Source organism: Monodelphis domestica, chromosome 5 (genome assembly GCF_027887165.1).
Source record: "Monodelphis domestica isolate mMonDom1 chromosome 5, mMonDom1.pri, whole genome shotgun sequence".
NCBI lineage: Eukaryota > Metazoa > Chordata > Mammalia > Didelphimorphia > Didelphidae > Monodelphis > Monodelphis domestica.
The window spans coordinates 39,840,094-39,862,439 of record NC_077231.1 but is presented as its reverse complement, the minus strand read 5'-3'; the positions used below and the strand labels follow the sequence as shown (position 1 = coordinate 39,862,439).

At 41.2% G+C, this 22,346-nt stretch overlaps 1 protein-coding gene and 2 long non-coding RNA genes across 4 annotated transcripts in view; 2 read left to right on the top strand and 1 right to left on the bottom strand.

Annotated features, from left to right (window-relative positions):
- The first annotated feature begins 394 nt into the window (after nucleotides 1-394).
- Nucleotides 395-17,335, top strand: LOC103105225 (uncharacterized). The gene is made up of 3 exons (XR_008912563.1): nucleotides 395-502; nucleotides 15,426-15,624; nucleotides 17,243-17,335. It is a non-coding gene; the product is annotated as an uncharacterized LOC103105225 (long non-coding RNA).
- Nucleotides 16,650-20,684, bottom strand: LOC130454751 (uncharacterized). Its single transcript, XR_008912564.1, has 2 exons — nucleotides 20,488-20,684; nucleotides 16,650-17,332 (listed from the first exon to the last, which is right to left on the bottom strand). It is a non-coding gene; the product is annotated as an uncharacterized LOC130454751 (long non-coding RNA).
- C5H12orf56 (chromosome 5 C12orf56 homolog) overlaps nucleotides 19,822-22,346 on the top strand; it is a 123,525-nt gene continuing 121,000 nt past the window's right edge. The window contains exon 1 of one of the 2 annotated variants that reach the window (XM_056800693.1): nucleotides 19,822-20,213. In XM_056800693.1, the coding sequence (XP_056656671.1) occupies nucleotides 19,962-20,213 (252 nt within the window). In that variant the 5' untranslated portion in view covers nucleotides 19,822-19,961. The remainder of the gene's footprint in view (nucleotides 20,214-22,346) is intronic. The other variant, XM_056800692.1, reaches the window with a different exon arrangement.

The following is a 22,346-nucleotide window of genomic DNA, read 5'->3' as shown; positions in this document are numbered from 1 at the left end:
ATTCTCAGGGGACAGGGGCAGACTTGGGACCCCCCAAAAACCCAGTTGACAATTGTAAGAATTCAGTGAAGCACTTACTGACCCACACTGTCAGTTATAATAGGCATGCATCATTACTGGCATAATCAAAATTTTAAACTTGATTAAATTGTTTTATTCTGATATGTTACACTGTGGTGGACTCCAATTCTATTAAAGGGCACAGGAAAAAAGTGGACTTGGGACCTTTGTAGGAAGGGATTATAGAGAATTGAATTTTGATAAGAGCAAGTTTGAGAGGATTGGAAATTACCTCCAAAGTGCTGGGCACAAGCCATTAACCCTGGAGAGAATTCTGGAATGCAGAGAGCTGAGGAGGAAGGAGTTTGAGGGAGAAACTGCCACTTCCTGTTCCTGAGCTTTTCCTGCGCTGGAAGAGGAAGGTGCAGCTTTCCTGAGCTACCTTACCCTTAACCGGTTTGTGGAAGTTTGGAGGTTCCTTTTCAACTGGAGAGCGTCTTATGTAAGATCTAGTCATACTTGCTGTGTTTACCAACTTGTCTGAAGCTTTATCTGAAGATCCTGCCTGTTGGGCTCTGAGTTTTTTACCTCACGGCCAGACCCAGCTTTGGGTGAACTTAGCCATCTTGAGGGCACTCTTAGACAACTTCTTAGAGAAATCACTAAACTAAATACTGGGGATTATAGCCAGGTAGATTAGTGAGGTTTTTTTGTCGTTTTTGTTTTGTTCTTAAGACTTTATTTTATTTTTTTCCCATTTGAATAAGTTTATTTAGTCAATTTAGAACATTATTCCTTGGTTACAATAATCAAATGATTTCCCTCCCTCCCCTCCACCCACTCTTCCTGCAGCCACCACTCAATTTCATTGGGTATTACATGTGTCCTTGATCAGAACCTATTTCTATGTTGTTCCTGTTTGCATTAGGATATTCATTCAGAGTCTGCATCCCCAGCCATATCCCCTGGACCCATGTATTCAAGCATTCAAGCAGTTGTTTTTCATCTGTGTTTCTACTCCCACAGTTTTTCCTTTGAATGTGGATAGTGGTTTTTCTCATAGATCCCTCTGGGTTGTCCTGGATCACTGCATTGCTGCTAGTAGAGAAGTCCATTACATTCGATTGTACCACAGTGTATCAGTCTCTGTGTACAATGTTCTCCTGGTTCTGATCCTCTCTCTCTGCATCAATTCCTGGAGGTTGTTCCAGTCCCCATGGAATTCCTCCAGTTCATTATTCTTTTGGGCACAATAGCATTCCATCAGCAACAGATACCACAATTTGTTCGGCCATTCCCCAACTGAAGGGCATCCCCTCATTTTCCTATTTTTGGCCACCACAAAGAGCTCAGCTATGAATATTCTTGTACAAGTCTTTTTCCTTATTATCTCTTTGGGGTACAAACCCAGCAGTCTATGGCTGGATCAGAGGGCAGACAGTCTTTTAGCACCCCTTGGGCATAGTTCAAAATTGCCCTCCAGAATGGTTGGATCAATTCACAACTACACCAGCAATGAATTAATGTCCCAACATTGCCACATCTCCTCTGTAAACCTTAAAATTTCTTAGACTTATAAATGTTGGAAATTTCACCATTGGGAAATTTCATACTTGAAAAATTTCCTACTGATAGTCTATTGGAATGTGAACCCCCTTGGCATGGGAGGGTCTTTCTCCTCCCTACTTAAGATTACTTTAGGACAGAAACCTTTTGCTAAACAATGGAAAGGGCTTTGACCTATGCTTAAGCATAGAACAGGAAGTTCTTTGAGTCATGATTGGTTTTAGAATTGATACAATCTCCACCCTACTCAGTCCTAACAGGATTTAGGAAGGGCTGAAGCATAGATCAAAATTTAATTATTTGAGAATATGACCTTCAACAGACATGTGCAAAGCCACAGACCTCAGGGCAGTCAAGGGTTAAGCTAGAGCCACCATTGGCACAGGGAAGACATAGACAGTGACTGGTAGATGTGAGAACTGAGGGGAAGGAACTTGGATGGTTTCCTTAAAGATAGCGGGGTCTGAGGACTAGGGAGGTTGGAGAGGTTTTGCTCTGAGAGGTTGTGCTCTGAGAAGCTTGCTCTGAAGGAAGCTGGAGGTGGAGGCCCCTAAGACTGTTTCTCCATTTTGGTCATGTGAGTGATAGGGACTGATCTCTTTTCTTTGCCTCAGCTATCTAAGGGCTTGGGCCTTTTGGCCCAGCCTAAACCGAGGGGGTATATAAGTCCTATTCCCTTCTCTCCCCTTTCTGTCTCTCTCTCTCTCTCTCTCTCTCTCTCTCTCTAATACCTTTCTTCCTCCTGTTTGTAATTAAACTCCATAAAAGGTTGACTGCTGACTTGAGTTTTCATTAAGGAATTACCTAGCTGAATTCCTTGGCGACCTTAAATTAATATATATCAGTCTTTTAAGTGATTTCCTTGTCACACCTCCAACATTCATTACTTTCCTTTGCTGTCATGTTAGCTAATCTGCTAGGTGTGAGGTGATACCTCAGAGTTGTTTTGATTTGCATTTCTCTGATTATAAGAGATTTATGACACTTTTTCATGTGCTTATTGATAGTTTTGATTTCCTTAACTGAAAATTGCCTATTCGTGTCCCTTGCCCATTTATCAATTGGAGAATGGCTTGATTTTTGTACAATTGGTTTAGCTCTTTATAAATTTGAGTAATTAGACTTTTGTCAGAGGTTTTTGTAATGAAGATTGTTTCCCAATTTATTGCTTCCCTTCTAATTTTGGATGCATTAGTTTTGTTTGTACAAAAACTTATTTTACTCCTGATCTTATTGGGAAGGCTTTGAGTTTATCCCCATTGCAGATGATGTTTGCTGATGGTTTTAGATATATACTGATTATTATTTTTAGGAAAGGCCCTTCTATTCCTATACTTTCTAATGTTTTCAATAGGAATGGGTGTTGTATTTTATCAAAGGCTTTTTCTACATCTATTGAGATAATCATGTGATTTTTGTCGGTTTGCTTGTTAATATGGTCAATTATGTGGATGGTTTTCCTAATATTGAACCATCCTTGCATTCCTGGTATGAATCCTACCTGATCATAGTGGATAACCCTTTTTGATGACTTGCTGGAGTCTTTTTGCTAGTATCTTATTTAAGATTTTTGCATCTATATTCATTAGGGAGATTGGCCTATAGTTTTCTTTTTCTGTTTTTAACCTGCCTGGCTTTGGGATCAGTACCATGTTTGTGTCGTAAAAAGAATTTGGTAGAACCCCTTCTTGGCTTATTCTGTCAAATAGTTTGTATAATATTGGGATTAGTTGTTCTTTGAATGTTTGATAGAATTCATTTGTGAATCCATCTGGACCTGGGGATTTTTTCTTAGGGAGTTCTTTGATGGCTTGTTCAATTTCTTTTTCTGATATGGGGTTGTTTAGGTAATTTATTTCTTCCTCTGTTAGTCTAGGCAATTTATATTTTTGTAAGTATTCATCCATATCACCTAGATTGCCATATTTGTTGCCATATAATTGGACATAGTAGTTTTTAATGATTGCCTTAATTTCCTCTTCATTAGAGGTGAGGTCTCCCTTTTCATCTTGGATACTGTCGATTTGGTTTTCTTCTTTCCTTTTTTTAATTAGACTGACTAGTACTTTGTCTATTTTATTTGTTTTTTCAAAGTACCAACATCTAGTCTTATTTATTAAATCAAAAGTTCTCTGACCTTCAATTTTATTAATTTTTCCTTTGATTTTTAGGATCTCTAATTTAGTCTTCATCTGAGGAATTTTAATTTATTTGCTTTCTAGTTTTTTAATTTGCATGCCTAATTCATTGACCTCTACTCTTCTTAATTTTTACTATATGAACTCAAGGATATAAATTTCCCCCTGCGTACTGCTTTGGCTGCATCCCATAGGTTTTGAAAGGATGTCTCATCATTATAATTTTCTTCAATGAAGTTATTAATTGTTTCTACAATTTATTCTTTAACTAACCGGTTTTGGAGAATTGTATTGTCTAATTTCCAATTAATTTTTTACTTACCTCTCCATGTACCCTTACTAATTATTTTCATTGCATTGTGATCTGAGAAGGTTGCATTTATTCTTTCTGCTCTTTTGCACTTGTTTGCAATGTTTTTATGCCCTAGTACATCATCAATTTTTCTGAATGTACCATGTGCTGCTGAAAAGAAGGTGTATTCCTTTTTGTCCCTATTTATTTTTCTCCACATATCTATTAACTGTAATATTTCTAAGATTTCATTCACTTCTCTTACCTCTTTCTTATTTGTTCTTTAGTTTGATTTATCTAGTTCAGATAGAGGAAGGTTCAGGTCCCCCACTAGTATAGTTTTTCTATCTTTTTCATCCTTGAGCTCCACTAGTTTCTCCTTTAGAAATTTGGATGCTATGCCATTTGGTGCATACATGTTGAGTACAGATATTTCCTCATTGTCTAATATTGCCTTTTATCAGGATGTAATTACCTTCTCTATTTAACTAGATTTATTTTTACTTTGGCTTTGTCAGATATCATGTTTGTGACGCATGCCTTCTTTTTATCAGTTGATGCCTAATAGATTTGGCTCGATCCTCTTACTTTCACCCTATGCGTATCTACCTTCCTCATGTGTGTTTCTTGTAGACAGCATATGGTAGGGTTTTGGATTCTAATCCACTCTGCTATTCGCTTGTTTTATGGGTGAGTTCATTCCATTCACATTCAGAGTTATGATTACTAGCTGTATATTTACCAGCATTTTGATTTCTGCTCCTGGTCCTGCCTTTTCTTCTTTCACTATTTCCTTCTACACCAATGTTTCTTTTTAATCAGACCCCATAGTTCCCACCCTTATTTTACTTCCCTTTCTACCCCCCTCCCTTCTTAGTCCCCCATTTTCCCTGTAGTCTTTCTAAAATTGCCCCCCCACCCTCTCCTTCCCTTGTACTGCTTCCCTCCCCACCAGTCTGTTTGTTACCCTTCTACTCCCCTATAGGGTGCAAATCTATTCTCTGCCCCAATGGATTGGACTGTTCTTCTGTCTTTGGGTTAATTTCAAAGCACGTAAGAGTTGAGTATTTCCTATCTCCAACCTCTTTACTCTTCCAGTGTATTGGTGTTCTCCCCCTCCCACCATGAGCTTCTTTGTGACATATAAATTTACCCCCATTTGTTTCTTTTCCCATTTCCTATACAGTTTGATACTGTTCCCTCTAAGTGTAATTCTTCGAGCTGCCCAGGTATTAACAACAGCTTTTAAGAGTTAAAACAACAGTTTTAAGAGTTATAGGGATACATATTTTAACTTATTGAGTCTCTTAAAAAAAAGGGGGGGTTGTTTGTTTTGTTTTGCTTTTATTTTTTCCCTTTTTTAACATTACCTTTTGATGATTCTCTTGAGTTCTGTACTTGGGCATTGAATTTTCTGTTCAGGTCTGGTCTTTACAAATTCTTGGAATTCTTCTATTTTGTTGAATGACCATACTTTCCCCTGTAAGAATATAGTCAGTTTTGCTGAGTAGTTGATTCTTGATTGTAGACCTATTTCCCTTGCTTTCTGTAATATCATATTCCATGCCTTTCGGTCCTTCAGTGTGGATGCAGCCAGATCCTGTGTTATCCTCACTGTGGTTCCATGGTATCTGAATGACTTCTTCTTGGTAACTTGTAATATCTTTTCTTTGGTCTGATAGTTCTTGAATTTGGCTATAACATTCCTGGGTGTTATCAGTTGGGGATTAAGTACAGGAGGTGATCTGTGGATTCTTTTAATCTCCACTTTTCCCTCTTGTTCTAGGATATTGGGGCAATTTTCTTGAATAATTTCCTGTAGTATTGTGTCCAGGATTTTTCTTTTGTCATGGTCTTCTGGTAGACCAATGATTCTTAAATTGTCTCTCCTCAAACTATTTTCTAAATCCTCTGTTTTGTGAATGAGATGCTTCATATTTTCCTCAATTTTTTCATTCTTTTGGTTTTGTTTTATTGTGTCCTGCTGCCTTGTGAGGTCACTTAATTCTAGTTGTTATATTCTGGTTCTTAAAGACTAGATTTCATCCCTGGCTTTTTGGTCATTCTTCTCTTTCTGGTCTGATTTTCTATGGAGGTCATCTTTCATCTCCTTTGCCTCATTTTCCAGCTGGTTGATTTTGGCTTTCAAGACACTGTTTTCTCATTTTAGTTCAAGTGCCTCTGTTTCCAGATGACTTATCTTAGTTTTTAAGTTCTTTTCCCAATTGTCTTCAGCCTCTCTTAATTGTGTTTTGAATTGCATTTTGAGTTCTTCCAAAGCCTTTATCCAATTCACTGGGATTTCTGATTTATCATTTGCTGATTCCTCCCCCTCTGTTCCATTCACTGTATAGAAACTGTCTATTGTAATTTCTTTCTTCTTTTTATGTTTTTTACTCATATTTACCCCTTCTTTGTTCCCCGTATTTGTCTGTGCTCTTGCTCATCTCATTTTTTTGGTTTTGGGGGCTTCTGTCAGACTCTCCTCTTGGAGCTTTGACAGAAGATCTCTCAGTGCAGACTTTAGGGGAGGGTTGTTGGGGTTTGAGCTTCTTTGCCCTCTGGAGGCTTTTGATTGGATTAAAGTCCAGCAATCAGTGAGGGAGGAGTGTGGAGCCTGGGCTTCCCTGAGTTCTGAAGACTTTTTTATGGGATTAAGTTCAGCTGGGTTGAGCCGGGTGTGTTCTGAGGCCAAAATCTCCTGGAAGGTCGAAGAAAATATGGAGGATCTCCACAGCTCTGGCCAGACTGCCAGCTCTATGCTCCCTCTCCAGCTCCTTCCCCGCCATCTGTGTTTGACACTCTGAGCTTGGCACAGCCCTGCCCACAAGGTACACCCTCCAGACCAGCACCTTTGCCCACCCAGAATTTCCTGCTGCCGCTGGAGGCTCAGCGCTCTAGGTGGGCAGGGGGAGGGGTCCTGGGACCTTCCCTCTGTCTTACCCTTAAACCTGAGTGTTCTTGGATTCTGGCTTTTGGGGGGGGGCGTACCTTTTGTATTAAGTCCAGCAGTAGGGTTCCTTGGCTCTGTCTTGTTGTTATGTTTGATTTTCAGTCCCCTAGGAGCATTCAGTTTGTGATCCGTAAGGAAGGGTATTCAGAGGTCTGAACTTCTGCTCTTTCTAGGCTGCCATCTTGACTCCGCCTCAGATTAGTGAACTTCTGGGGAAAACCTAGTTAGAAACAGGGAACTGGTAGTTTGGCCAGAAGAACAGAAGCATCCATCATGAGATGGTCTTAGATTGGCTAGGTGAAGTATAAGAAATTAAGTGAAGTAATGCAAAAAGGGGAGGATAGTAAAATTGAAATAGATAAAACAGATAAAAAACCCCGACAGCATTTTTTAGGGAACAGACCTGGCTTCCCTCCCCCAGGAAGTCAAGCTATTTATGCAGACAGCAAACCAGTCTCTACTTAGCTTGGGGGATGGGAATTAGAAAGGGTAGGAGACAAAAGGAATTTCAGAAGGTCAGGATGGAAGCAAGATAACATATGGCTGACTAGGGCTAAGTGACTAAATGGATGTGAAAATAAACAGCCCCTAAATAACAGCCCCCACATAAATCTGAGGATTGCCTCCTCATCTCTGACCCCACATTCCTGTGTCAATGATAAGGTTTGTTTGATTAAGAACCCATGTGTAAAAAGAAATAACTTTGTATCTTGTAACCCTATATAAACTGTTCCAAAATGTTAGACCGAAGCAGCTTCCACTAGGGAAGACTGTCCCAGCTTGTAGATTCTTTGTTTGTTCTTTTATTAATAAATCATGGTTCCAATAATTGAATTCTGGGTGTTTGAACTCACTTTATGAAGTGTACCACTTCATAAGAGTCAGGATAATCCTCACAGTCTACCTTGATTTCTAATAAATATAGATACTGTTTTCTTCTAACATAGTCTCCAAGGCTTTTATGCTCACTGTTCAAGTGGGAAGTGAACTTTGCTTCTGTCAAAATGGAATCTAGAAACCCTAAACTTGTCGCCTAGTAAGATCTGATAAACCCTAAATATTAGAACTGGCTTGTAACTTGGAGACCCCAAAGCTTACACTTGTTCCCTGTTCCTGTGAGAATCCACCCTGAAGGGACTCTCAGGCTAGCAGTTTCAGACTGAATAATGGACCCTAAGGTAAACGACAATCTGTTAGGTGGGGCTAAGCAAAAACTCAGTGTCTTCTTAGTGACGTAGGCAGCAGCATCAATCTCATAAGCTGAAGGTCCTGAGTTTGATTCTCAAAAGGGGGATGTGGTACCATGGGCAAAGCTTCTAAGGCAAAAAGGCACAGGGAACAAGTGTAAGCTAAGTCTTAAAATGTGGGGTTCATCAGATCTTACTAGGCTACAAGTTTGGGGTTTCTAGATTCCATGTTGACACTTCCTTTCACCAAAAGGGAATTGTGATACTTATCAACAGCCAAATAAGTTTCCAAACCAGTTCCCTAGTGTGGATAACACCATTTATCCACATTATTCCTTCAATTAGGGACATTATTTCTTCACCTTTAGGTGCACAATGATTTGATAAAAGTTCACTATTTTTTTGTGCTCATTGGAAAGTCTAGAAAGATTCTGGATGTGGCTTAAGGAGATATAAAATGATTTGAACACGTGACATTTCCAGCTTTGACATCTCCCTTTGGCAATGTTCCTTAGAATAACTACAAGAGGGGGCAGCTGGGTATCTCAGTGGATTGAGAACCAGGCCTAGAGATGGGAGGTCCTAGGTTCAAATATGGCCTCAGCCACTTCTAGCTGTGTGACCCTGGACAAGTCACTTGACCCCCATTGCCTAGCCCTTACCACTCTTCTGCCTTGGAGCCAATACACAGTATTGACTCCAAGACAGAAGGTAAGGGTTTTAAATTTAAAAAAAAAAAGAATAACTACAAGATCTGGCTGTGTAACCATGGGCAAATCACTTAAGCCCAATTGTCTAAGCCCTTGCCCCTTTCTGTCTTAGAGCTGATGCAAAGACATTAAGTAAGGGGTTAAAACATTCATTGGGTTAAATTGTAACAACAGTCATCAGAAATTTCTTGAGCAGCTACACATACCATGAGGGATGCTTCATTTCAGTATTGGGGTAGTCTTAGAGTCACTTAATTACCTTTCAGAAAGGAAAAGGAGAAAAAAAAAGGAGAAGGTGCTCATTACAGTTGGATTTGACATGTTACACTTGGTGTGGAAAATGCAGTTTGCCTAAAAATATCTTAAGAGGGACAGAGTTAAGGCAACATTTAAAGAGTACTTAGATACAAAGCTAAAAAAGTATCAAAGAAGGTTAACCCGGCAAAGGAAGAAAACAGTATCAGGAGGTGCAAAAGGTTAAAATATAGTATAAACTGGCCTTTAACAAAAACAGCAGACAATGAGAAAACAAGTTCAAGTAGGACTTCCTTTATGAAACAAAAAGAAGTATCCAAGAAATAACACAAAGTCATCATAATACTGGAATACTCAGAGCAGGAAATGCCTAGGAAACTTACCAAAAAAATAGTAAATGTTTTAACTACTGCACCGTTATCAGTATATGTAATACCAATAATAATATAATATAAATTAATATTAATAATACAATATTAATAATGAAGGTATCATCTTTCATTTGAATCCAAGTCATTCAATAAATAAATAAAATTCAAAGTATTCCTGGAAAAAATGCTTCCAGTCTTATATAGATCTGAACTGGAAACAGCTCAAACAACAAAGTTCCAGGCTGCCATACAACTGGCTATTTTCCCGTATTATATTATGGTAGAACCAGTGCGTTTCCAAAGAATACCACAACAGCCACTGTCACAGCAATGAGAAGAACAAACAGGTACCATAAAAAGAGCAAAATGGGAATTTTTCACGTGTATTGCTTTGAATCCACTTTTTTTGGTTCTCAGAAACTTAGATGCATTCATTTTATTTTAGATTTAGAAAACTGCTTAACAGAGCTCTTGAGAAAAGCTGTCAAACCTCCAGTTTCCAGATTTTCTTTTTTGCTCTTAACAAAATAAGAGGTCAAGAGATCTGTCCAAGGTCACATTGTCATTATACCAAGGGGAGTATCTCAGGATGTTGTGGGGGGGCTTGAGGTGACCCTCCCCCCCCCATTTGGGAAGGGAACCTTTTGCAAGAATGCAAGACTCAGAAACTTGGCTTAAAAACAAAAGGAGAAATTTATTAATGTAGAAAGTAATGTTGAATCTGGCCAGGAAGACTGCCTCCTATGTAGAACAGCAGAGATGGAAAGCCGTTCCCAGATGACATCAATTCTGGGGGCTTTATTAACCGTAAAGACATGACTCTAGAGTGGTATGCACTGAGGCATGGTGTTAGATTTAAAATGGTTGAAGGCCTTAAACTGTAACAGTTAAAAGAGTGATGTTGTAAACTGTAGTGAGTTAAAATGGTGGAAGATATAAATTGTGATAGATATAAGAGTGGGTGAGTAAATTTGACCGCAGAAAATATGTTTCACTACAGTGTCTTGGTTTTTAAATCAAATATAAGGTGGTCGCCAGGGAATATATTCCCAATTTTGAATATACCCAAGTCAACTGGGTTTTATAGGGATTTTTAATTAATAATACAATGAGGAATTAAAGAAAGAGAGAAAGAGTAAGAAAGGAATAAGTATGAAGGGCCTTAAGCCATCATGTCCTAGACCTGAGTCTTAAGAGAGAGAGATCAGTCAGTCAGTCTTTTATCACTCACCACAAGGTCTGTCTAAGCAAGGATTCTAGTGACACCAGGCCAACTCCATCTCAGTTGACTTCACCAGAGAGAGTTCCAGCCAGAGTCCTCCTCAAAAAGAGAGATCCAGCCAGAGACTGTTTCAAAGGGCCTCTCTCCAGAGCCTCCAGAGGGACAGAGTCCCCTCAGAGGAGCTCCAGCGAGACCTCCTTAGAGATTGTCCTCCAAGAGCTTCCCTTCTCCAGAGCCTCTCTCAAGAGATTCTTCCCAAGCGATCCTCATCAGAGATCCTCCAAAAGGATTTTTCTCTCAAGAGATTCTGCTTTTTCTTATATAGGGGTTTTTCTCCTATGTCACCTCCCCTAAGTCCTTACATCTACCAATCACTGTAGACGTTTTCCAAAGGACTGCCCATCTGAATTCCTGATAAGTCGACTAATCTCAGTAAGTCTGAACCAGTGAAAACACAGCTGAGTCAATTAATCTCATTAAGAGAAAACTTGCCTGACCCTTTTAGGTACCTAGCATCTCATTGTATCAATTCTAAAAAACAGGCCTGGCTCAAAGAACTCCTTGCCTTATTATAAGCATGGGTCCAAGTACTTTCATTGTTTAGCAAGGAGTTTTCTCCCCTAAAGCAGTCTTAAGTACGGGTAGAGTAGAGGTCCTCCCATTTCTGATTCTGGCGAGTTCTCACAGTCAAAATGGGGAATGTTTCCCAGTAGGGAATTTGTTCCAATGGAGGATTCCTCAATGTGGAAATTTTTAACATTCACAAGTCTGAGAAATTTCAAGATTTACAATGGGCAGAGGGTAGGTTGGCCTAAAGACATAGGGGCGACCCTCATAGTTTAGAGGACAGATGGATGTCTGAGATACAACTTGATGATATCGAGGAGGTGCATCTCTTTGTCCATCAAAAGGACAAACCAAGGAGGATCATCCTCTCAGAATCTTATAGGAGTCATCAGATGTTTTGGGTTAGGAGTCACAAGGATAGAAGGGAGCAAAGGAACTTCCCTGTTTACAGTTTGCCTGGGTTTAGAGGGTACAATGCCCATGCCAAGAAGAGACTTAAACCCAAATTCTGATCCTATCTAGAAGCCATTCAGCTTGGTCTTTCTTGGATGAAGATTTTACATTATTGTATAAAAGACAAGTACTTAAAGTAAACTAGGGTTGGGAAATTCTCAGTCCAATAGCTTCTCTCCACCCTAGAAGAACTATTCAAGAATATAACTAATGTAAAGAATATGTAAAAAATAATGTAAATAAATGTAAATGTTAAAAAAAACCCAACCTCTTAACTTTCAGTCTTAGATACTAAGTATTAGTCTTCCCCCCCCCCCCCCCTTTTAAACATTGTTTTATTTGGTCATTTTCAAACATTATTCATTAGAAACAAAGATCATTTTCTTTTCCTTCCCCCCTCCCACCACCCCTCCCAGAGCCAACGTGCAATTCCACTAGGTATCACATGTGTCCTTGATTCGAACCCATTTCCTTGTTGTTGGTATTTGCATTAGGGTGTTCATTTACAATCTCTCCTCAATCATGTCTACTAAGTATTAGTCTTAAGGCTGAAGAGCTATAAGGGCTAGGCAATTGGGGTTAAGTGACTTGCCCAGGATTACACAGCCATGTAGTGTCTGAGGTCACATTTGAACCCAGAACCTCCCCTCTTCAGGCTTGGCTCTCTATCCATTGAGCTGCCCAATGGGACTTTGCTTTTTAAATTAAGAATGGCTTTGACATCATACACAGAGACTGATACACTGTGGTACGATCAAATGTAATGGACTTCTCCATTAGTGGCAATGCAGTGATCCTGAACAACTTGGAGGGATCTACAAAAAAGAACACTATCCATATCCAGAGGAAAAACTGTGGGAGTAGAAACACCAAAGAAAAACACCTGCTTGAATACATGGGTCCAGGGGATAGGTTGAGGATGTAGACTCTGAGTGAATATCCTAGTGTAAACAACCACATGGAAATAGGTTCTGATCAAGGACACAAGTAATACCCAGTGAAATTGCGTATCAGTTATAGGAATGGGTAGGGAGAGGGGAAGGAGGGATAGAATATGATTCTTGTAACCAAGGAATAATATTCTAAATTGTGAGTTTTAAAACTATTCCACCCTAATTAGACCATTCTTTAGAAGATCTTATTTAGCTATTTCCTGATCAGTAACAATGGAGATACTTGGAATAACAGAATCAGGTCTTAGAAACTCCATATTCTCCACCTTACTCAGTTTAACAAGATTTTGAAAGGTCTGCATCCAACCCAAGATTTAATCATCTGAGGAGATGGCCTTCAACAGACATGTGCAAAAAAAGGACAGACCTCTGGGCAGTCCTGGGTTAAGCTAAGTGATCATTAGTACAGATGAGTCACAGAAAAGTGATGTAAAAATGTCCATATAAGGCACGTCAGTTTCTGCCTCTTTCTCTTTCCCTGGAGACGACTCTGGCTGGCAGCGTGCTGAGTGTTCAGACATCTTGGAGTGTTGGGTCGTGAGTTTTGCCCTGGAGCTGATTTCAGGTTAGGGCATCTTAGCTAAGCCTCTTTGGAGATCAGGCTGATTCTTTCCTTCACACTCAAAACCTTACTTTCTAGATCTCCTATCTTCCTGCCTGGTACTAGCCCCTCCCTTCCTCAAGCTTTTTAATCTCCTTCACTATATCAATTAAATCACCATAAAATTTGGCAGCTGACTTGGGTATTTTATTATTTGGGATTTCCCTTGGTTACCACTTAAATTTAGATTTTTTTCAGTCTCAACCATAATTTCACCCTTTACAAAATTGACTAAATAAATTAATTTAAATTAAAAAAATAAATTATGCTTGATCTAAAAAAAAAAAAGAACGGCTTTGGTACAACTAAAGAAATGTGGGTTGATTTGTAATTTCCCCATAGTTCTTTCACCAATGTTGCAACTCTCTTATTGACTCATTTTGAGGTCTTATCTCATGACAGCAACAGAACTAATGCAAACTTCTATCTGTGTGCAATAGCACCAAAAAATATAGGTTGTAAAAACTCAGGGCAAATTGGGTCACCCACCTAAATTCATTTGTAATAGGCTAAGCCATTAAGGCTTTAAAAACCTCTTTGGACAGTGTGGTATGATTCAGAAAGAGCAAATCACCATGCTGTGCGGCCTGAGAAATGAGAGTATTATTCTCAAGTTCTTAATAGTTCTTAATAGCTAAAAGTTTGTGCCCCTCCCCCATAGCCTTACAAAAACTTACAGCTTTAAGTGAGGCAGTCTGGGAGCTACACTAGGCAGGAGTCCCAGGCTGATGGGTTTTGATCCTGAAGTCCCAATCTTGAGTAACTTTTTGTCTTAGAAGACTCTCCTATGGCATCTTTATATTTGGATTATTGAAGCTTTCTCCAAGATAACCCAGTCCCAAACTACTCCCCGCCTGGTATTTGTCTTCAACTTCCTGATCATTTTTTAAAAAGATTGATTTGCTTCCATTTTTTGATGATGTTAATTAGCTTGAATGTGTTCCATGTAAAGCCATTGTAAAGCGATTCAACATTCTGTCTGCAGTGTTATAATCTCTTCTGGGAGACTTGATTGCATCAAGCTTCTCCTCTAGGTAAGGGATTTTTCTGTGAAATGTTGGGCATTTGTCTTGGGTCAACAACTTGTGGCAGCGCCCTCGCCCTCGCATTTTCTCTGTGATCCCTTGGGAGCATCAGTCTGGGGTCCTTGACTTGAAACAATGCCCCTCCTCTCTCTCCAGCATTATAGTTTAAATGAGAAGTGGTAAAAGAGGGTGAACTTTGACATTTCCAGGGTTCCCTCAAATTCTACTCCACACCAAACTCAAATGGTTATCGGGTTGGTAATATCTTAGCACTCTGCTCTTCTCAGTTGCAGACATCCTTTAAAGAGATTCCTGCTCTTTCAAACCTACATTAAAAACATAAATCTCCAGGTCCATGCACCCACCCAGAGCACCTCACTAGGAGAGACACACTTCACCCAAAATAGGACCAGAATAAATTCAACCACACGGGAATGCATTTTCCAATTAGTATCACACAGAATCCCAATTCATATACAAATAAATAAATAAATGAACAAACAAACAAACAAATGAATAAACAAACAAATAAATTATATATAAGAACCATTTGTCCAAAGCATTTCATATTATGGGGTCCACTGCCAAAAAATATAGTGATCTGGGCATTGTACCCCCAAACTATAGAAGTGTTTCAGGCAAACTCTAAGCAGGGAAATTCCTTTGTTCCCTTCTATCCTTGTGGCTCCTAAACCAAAATAACTCCTATAAGATCCAGAGAGAATTATCCTCTTTGGATTGTCCTTTAGATGAACAGAGAGATGTACCTCCTCGATATCATCAAGTTGTATCTCAGACATCCATCTGTCCCCTAAACTATGAGGGTCACCCCTATGTCTTTAGGCCAACCTCCCCCCTGCCCATGCCTCAGTGCATACCACTCTAGAGTCATGTCTTCACTATTGTAAAGAGTATAAAGACCCCAGAATTGATGTCATCTGGGAAGAGCTTTCCATCTCTGCTGTTCCACTTAGGAGGCAGATTCAACATCACCTTCTCAATGAATAAATTTCTCTTTTTATTTTTAAGCTAAGTTTCTGAGTCTTGCATTCTTGCAAAAGGTACCCTTCCCGAACCCTGGGGGGGGGGTCACCTCAAGCCCCCCTCCAACAATAGTTCTGTGTTTTTTCAGGTTGACAGTGATGTAGACAACTCTGTACCACCTTACCAAGAGACTGGGCTCTCCGATCCACTGCATCAATAAGGACAGAAACAGTCTCGGCAATGGGCCTGCCAGCTTTATTAATCTCCCTGTGTCTACTCAAAGTCACCAGGCTTCATCTTCTTTCCTGACAAGCCTCTCAGGGTCATTGTAAAAGGAGGATGGAGAGGTACTCTTTCTTCGTCTTTGTTGGACAAGAAGGAAATATCCCAGCCACCTCAGACCCAGGATTGTACACCCTATGACTCGGGTTACTCCAAGAGTTTCCATTTGATGCCACCCACAGTAACTGGCATAGATCACCTAAAGGAACCCTTTAGATACCAGTGTCCATGAGATTATAATGCCATTCCCTAAGAAGTCTCCCTTCCAGAAACTAGAATATCAGGGTCCTTTGGGGGGTTCTCCTGGTAGGATAGGAACTGGCTGCCAGTTTCTAGTAGCCCCTTACTAAACATCCAAATGAGTGTGGTTTGAGAAGCCCTTGGCCTCAGTGAATAAAGTACCCTTTGGCCCTGGTGCTAGGTATCTAGACTTCTGGTACAACTTTATTAGCATCTGTCTCATCACCAGACTAATAAGCAATTGTTTCAACTCTGTTTCAGGAGCCATACTTGGAGCTCCTTCACAGGGGGAAAAAAAAAAGGATGCTAGCATCCTCCTCCTTTCAAGCATCATGGCAGGTGCTGGGCTTTGTCCTATTATCCCCAGATTGCTATGGGGACAGTAACATTTTCCCAGATGGCCATTGCTCTCCCAGTTTCCCACTCATTCTCTATCAATCCATTGATCTTCCCACTCTCCTCTGGTGATGTGGCTGGGAAGATTCATATCTAAAGCCCAACACTGTTTGCCAATTGGATAGGTATTTAACAAATGTTAATGCCAAATTGAACACGGGTGCCATAGGTGGAACACAATCGTATTATTAGGCCTGTTGTTTTTTAACTTTTTTAAATTGTGTAAGCCCAATGAGTACATTTGTAACTATCTCTAGCTCATATATTTCCATTTAAAATGATATTAAGGTGTTTTGCATGACAATAAAAAGACTTTTTGGATGCTTCGATCCTACAGTGAAGAGTAGAATTAGTAGTAATTCCACAGTCTATTCAGTGTATGCTAATATTATAAGGAAGAAAATGAATAAACTAAGGACGAGATATCTTAAAAAAAGTTATTACAAGAGAAAGCAAAAATCCTATTCATTTTTATTGGGTATCTTGAGCCTGCAGTATAATTCTAAGACTAGAACTTGAACAAAGAACTAATTTGTCATTGTCCAGGGATGGAAGAGACAGGAGGTAGTTGCATGATTTAGCACTCAGCAGCTCATGAATGGTTCTCGGGCCAAATTCCTGGCTTGTATGCTTAATTGGACTTAGGAAAGAAGAAAGAAGGAACAGTTTCATATTTTGTGGATGGATAGAATGGATCTGCCTTATAAAAACCAATTGAGAGAAAATGAAACCCACATCTTGCTGTCACCTTAGCAACAACTTGGAAGGTGTGATTAGATAGAATGGTTCATGGAAACCACAACTGCCTTCTTTGGTGCATAGCAAAGTTAAAAATTGAACTCTAGGTTGTCATAGATACGGAGTCTTTGAAAAATTCTCATCTTGGTGGCTTTATTTTTGAAGCTCTTGGGTTGACAGTCTTAGTTTGCTGAATAGGATTAGCACAAGTCTCACATGTGGTTCTTAACCAAAGGAGCAAAAAAGAAAGAGTGTTGATAATATGCCTCTGTGGTCAAAATTGGGCTTTTTTTTTTTTTTTGGATATAGGAATCTGAAAAAAATCACAGCAAGTCACTTGGGAGTGGTGTGTCATGCCCGATTGCCGTACATGTAGGAAGCTGCTGCCCTCTGTCTGCCCTGTGGATGGATATTTGTATGATTATATGCAAATGTTTAAAATTATAAAATTGGAATTTGAATCACTTACCTACTTGTCATAAACTCAGTTATAAGCTGCACAGGGAAGACACACTTTTTGAAAAAGATGTCTTTTGTCCATTGTATTTGCTAAACAGCCTATTTTTAGGTGGAGTATCTGAAGAATGCTATTTTCCATCCAGAAGGAAGTAACCATACTGATGATTTTTTGTCCCTATCTCACAAAGTATGAAGTTACAGATTGGAAGTTCTGGGTTCAAATCTACTCTCAGACATGGCTGAACTCTGTGACCCTGTGTAAAAGTTAAATTTAGTTTCTAGTAATAGAAGTATTATATTTTATGAGGTTTATTAAGGATTCTTAGAAATCAAGGATACAAAATAACCACGTGTCTAGGGCTGATTAGCCCATTCACATTTTACTCACTACATCTTGCAATTCCCCCCCCCCCCCCCCAGTAGAGGAAGAGAGTCTTGGGAGGCAGAGAGCCCCTTAAATACTAAATTGTGATCTTGCCCAGGTAGAGACTCAGGTGAGATTATAGGGAATTCCGGGAAGTACCAAGGACTTCTGGGGACTGAAGTCTGGGGTTCAGATCTCCATTTTACACCTGGTTAAGTCCCTTAACTCCAATTGCCTAGTCCTTATCTTTCTTCTGCCTTGCACCTTATGCTTAGTATTAATTCTAGGACAGAAGGTAAGGGTTAAAAAAACAAGAACAATGTATGAAGTTACACAAAGAACCAGAACTCATCAAGATGCCAATACTCACTACTAGATAAAAATAATAATTTTGGTTTTGAAAAGTTTCACCAGCAGGTGGCACCTCATTTCTCAATGGAAATACAACCTCCTTATTCAGGAATGCAGCACTTGGGACAGTTATTTGCCAGCTGCTGCTCTCCTTAGGACTTCCTAAATTTCTGATGAGAACCAGCTGTTTCTCCCCTTTTCTTTTGCAGAAAGTTCTAACAATGCCCTCCATATTCCTTTGGCATGACTGGAGTTAGATTTGAAGGGCTCAGGCTGAACCAACAACTATTTATAAGCTATCCAAGCTCTTCACCAGAGTGAATTGTTTTCAGTTTCTGAAACCAACAAGCATTTATTGAATAGGCATCAATATGAATGTTACCACCTATTGGCTTGGTTGGCAAACGAGAAAAGGACCTGGGGATGGAAGGAGGCTAAGGTCCCTCCTCTTAAGGGGATCCTGGAAGAGAATGGCACTGCCAGCTTGTTAGGAAAACAAAACTTACCCAAGAATAAGAGAAGCCAGCCTGTTGATTAAATGCTAAATTGTGTGTGGATGGAGGTTGTTTTATGGTCTTAGCTAGGAGGATGCCTACCCTCGTCATTCCTCTGGCACTGACAGAGCTCTCCTTGCTTTTTCAGGCACTGGATATAAATTCAGGCTTCCTTCATCTCGATTTCTAGGAGGTTGTTTATTTCTGCATACATGCATTTAGGCTGTAACAACCCTGGGAGTTCTGGAGATTTCTTACTGCTATGGCATGGACCAACCCTCCGGGCTCTACCAAAGGATTCAGGGATGGACCATTCTCTTTAGTTAAGGGGACAAAAGACAGGCCCCTCGAGCAAGGCTCCTCGTTTTCTTTTGCAGAGGTTTCTGTGGGAGTCTTGGAATCCCTTTGAGGTGGCTCATGTCAGACGTCAGAACAGGAAGACTTCATTACAACCCACAATTTTGTCTGTATAATGTGCTTTGCAGCCATTTATTCAGTTCAGGGCAATACGGTGTGGAGGTAAGCGGTTTGAATTTAGTTAGAGGACCTAGGTTCAAATCCTGATGCTGCCGCCTACTACTTGTATGAACTCTGGACAAATCACTTTACTTTTTTGGAGGTTAGCTTCCTTAGATGAGGAGCTTGGACTAAACTCAAACGGTCCTTCGGTCTCTCCATCTAGCGTCCTGTTAACTCCTCAAACCAAGTGTTTCTTGAACCCCAGTTAGCTAGCCAGTGGTGACTACCGAAAGGAACTGGGGAGCCAAAGACAGGATCTGACCCAAGGGTTCCTCTCCCTGCTCCCCCTGCCCCCAAAAGGAGGCAGTGTGGTAGAGGGGAAGGGGAAGTACCGGCTCAGGAGGCAGATCCAAGAGGTCTACTCCCAGTGTCATCTTGGGCAAAGGTCTCTTGCCTTCCCGGGTCCCAGTTTCTTTACCTGAAAAATAAGATGCTTAGCCTTCCAGCCCTTCAAGGTCTATGAACTACATTCCCCATCTTTTCTTTTTGGATAGCAGCGGAGAATAAGGGAGGATAGAGGGAAGGCGGGCAGGGAATAAACTCCAAAGGACTAGCCCTCCAAGCTGGGAGCTCCGCAGCCCCTTTCCCTTCCAGGGTTTGCGGAAAGGGAGTGGCCCTCAGGGGAGAGAAGGCGAAGCTCGAGGAGGCGGGCCGGGCCGCTTTGTGGCGTCCCTGGGTTCCAAGGCAGGGGGAGGGATGACGAGCCCCTGGAAAGGCAAGGGGAGGTGAGGTGAGGCGAGGCTTGGTGAGTGGACGGTGCGGGCAGGTTGCTGCGCAGCCCCATCCAGGTGCCGTGCCATCGAGGGCCACTCCGTGCCCCCGGCTAGGCCCCGCGCGGTGCATGGCGGGCTCTGGCCAGGTGGGCTTCCCCCGGCGCAAGAACAGCCGCCTGGATTCCTTCCTGAAGCGGCACCTGCGGCAGGAGGTGTACGACTCCATCCGCGCCTACGAGCTCTGCATCGTGGTCTCGGACACTGAACACAGGACCTTCAAGTACGTGGTGCTCAGCGACCGGCTCATCTACCTGACCGAGAACCCGCCCCGGGCCATCCGCGGGGTCGTGGCTCTCAAGGACGTCCAGGCCATTGATCTGGTGAGAAGCCCAGCCTGCGCTTGCCATCCCCCTTGTCCCCGCTCTGGCACCCTTCCTCCAGGCTGCGCCCTTGGAGTGGGGAGGAAGAGAGTCGCCCTTCGGGGGCAAGGGCATCGGGGTCGGGACAGACGAGTCTCTTTCCTTCCACCGATCATCCTCTCCCCTCCCTGGGCCCCCTTCCCTTTCCCCTACAGCATTCAGGCGAAGGACATGCTCCGGCGCCTTTTGGGTCCCTGCCAGAGGGGCACTCCCCACGTTGCTTTCTTTTTCCCACCTGCTTTGGGAGGCCGGTCTGCCAGTGGGTTGGGCTGCAGGTAGGGTAAAGCCGGTGTCTGGACGGCTAAGCGACTCTTTGATAGAACCCCCACGTTCCAGACTGTTCTAAGTGTTCCTCCTCTGCTCCCACCAGACTTTGAGGCTAAGTAGGCAAGTTCCCTCCCAGCTTTCTATGAAGAAGCGATCGATTTAAGGTTTCTTTCCTGGCTGCTCTTGTTTTCCTGATCGAGGCACCTCACCCGCTTTTTCCCATTGGAGGAAAGTGTCTAGCCTCTTTTGCTCGTTCCCTTGGCTGAGGCAAGTCTCTGCACACCTCAGGGAGAAGCCGGCACAGCTGGTTCCTGACCTGCTTTTTTCGACTAGCTAGAATTCTTTCTTTGTTTTCAACTCAGTTAAAAAAAAAAGACCACAATAAATCCACTTTATCCTTCTGCTGCTTTGAAAAGCATCAATGCTTAAAAAAAAAACTACTGACTTTTTCTCTTTCTCCTTTAAGAAAATTTTGAAAGAAAAACCTCCCATATTTCCAGCAGTGTCTATGTGAGTGAGTGAGTGAGTAAGAGAGAGAGAGAAGGAAGGAGAAAAGGAGAGTGGAGAGAGAAAGAGAAGGGGGGGGGGGAGAAAGAGAGAGAGACACACAAAGAAACATGGCATTTTTAAGGTTGAAAAAAGGAACAGTATAAAGATCACAGAAGTTATATACTTTTCCTTTGAGTCTGGATGGAATTTGACTAGTACTGAAATAGTTGTAAAAGTAGGTGTGTTGTGTAGTAGAAAGAATACTGGATTTGAATCATAGGACCCAGGTTCAATTTCCAGCTCCATCAATTCCTACGTCTGTGACCTTAGGCAAGTCATTTTTTTAGGTAACAGGGGTTAAGTGACTTGCCCAGGGTCACACAGCTAGGAAGTATCTGAGGCCAAATTTGAACTCAGGTCCTCCTGACTCCATACCTAAGCCACCTAGCTGCCCTTCAAGATATTTTTCACAGCTCCTGGGCCTCAGTTTTCAAATCTGCAAAATGAAGAATTGGACCAGTCATTCTCTATGCTTTCTTTGAACTCTAACCCTGTGATTTAAAATTTAAGTCAAGTAAGTCAAGTCAAGATCCACAACCACCAGGAGGTATAACTTCTTTGTGATTAGACCCACCTGTTCACCACCATAAAGATGTAGGCTGGCCTGTACAGTGGGGCTCTACTTGCACAAATACACATTTGAGCAGACTGCCTTTACGAGGCTGAGTTTATCCCTGTTCTTGTCCCATTGGAAAAAATCCCTCTCTTCAGGGATGACAGAAGTCACAAACTTGTCCAGCACTGACTGCACATGCTGAAGCCTAAAGACAGTCTGAACCATATTGAGAGGATGACAGTTTGATTGTTTACAGTTCCACTTTATATAACGTAATTGTTTTTGAAGTTACATCTCACCTAAGCAAGCTGCCCTTCTTCATCCCTTGTTTGTCATAAGCTGTTTCTTATAATAATGAGATTTTTACTTGAAGATATCTTTGGTTGGTAGAGCTTAAGGAGCTCATTCCATCTTCCCCAAATTACTGAAACCCTTACTGGGCCAGGGAGGACACAGATTAACAATTAAAATAATTTTATAAAACCCTCACCTTCCATCTTAGACTCAATACTGTGTATTGGTTCCAAGGCAGAAGACTGGTAAGGGCTAGGCAATGGGGGTCAAGTGACTTGCCCAGGGTCACACAGCTAGAAGGAGTCCAAGTTCAAATTTGAACCTAGGACCTCCTGTCTCTCATCCTGGCTCCCTATCCACTGTCTGTCCCCAGTTAAAATCTTGAAACAGAATGCCTGAAATACAGAATGCTATTGGTGAAAGACAGT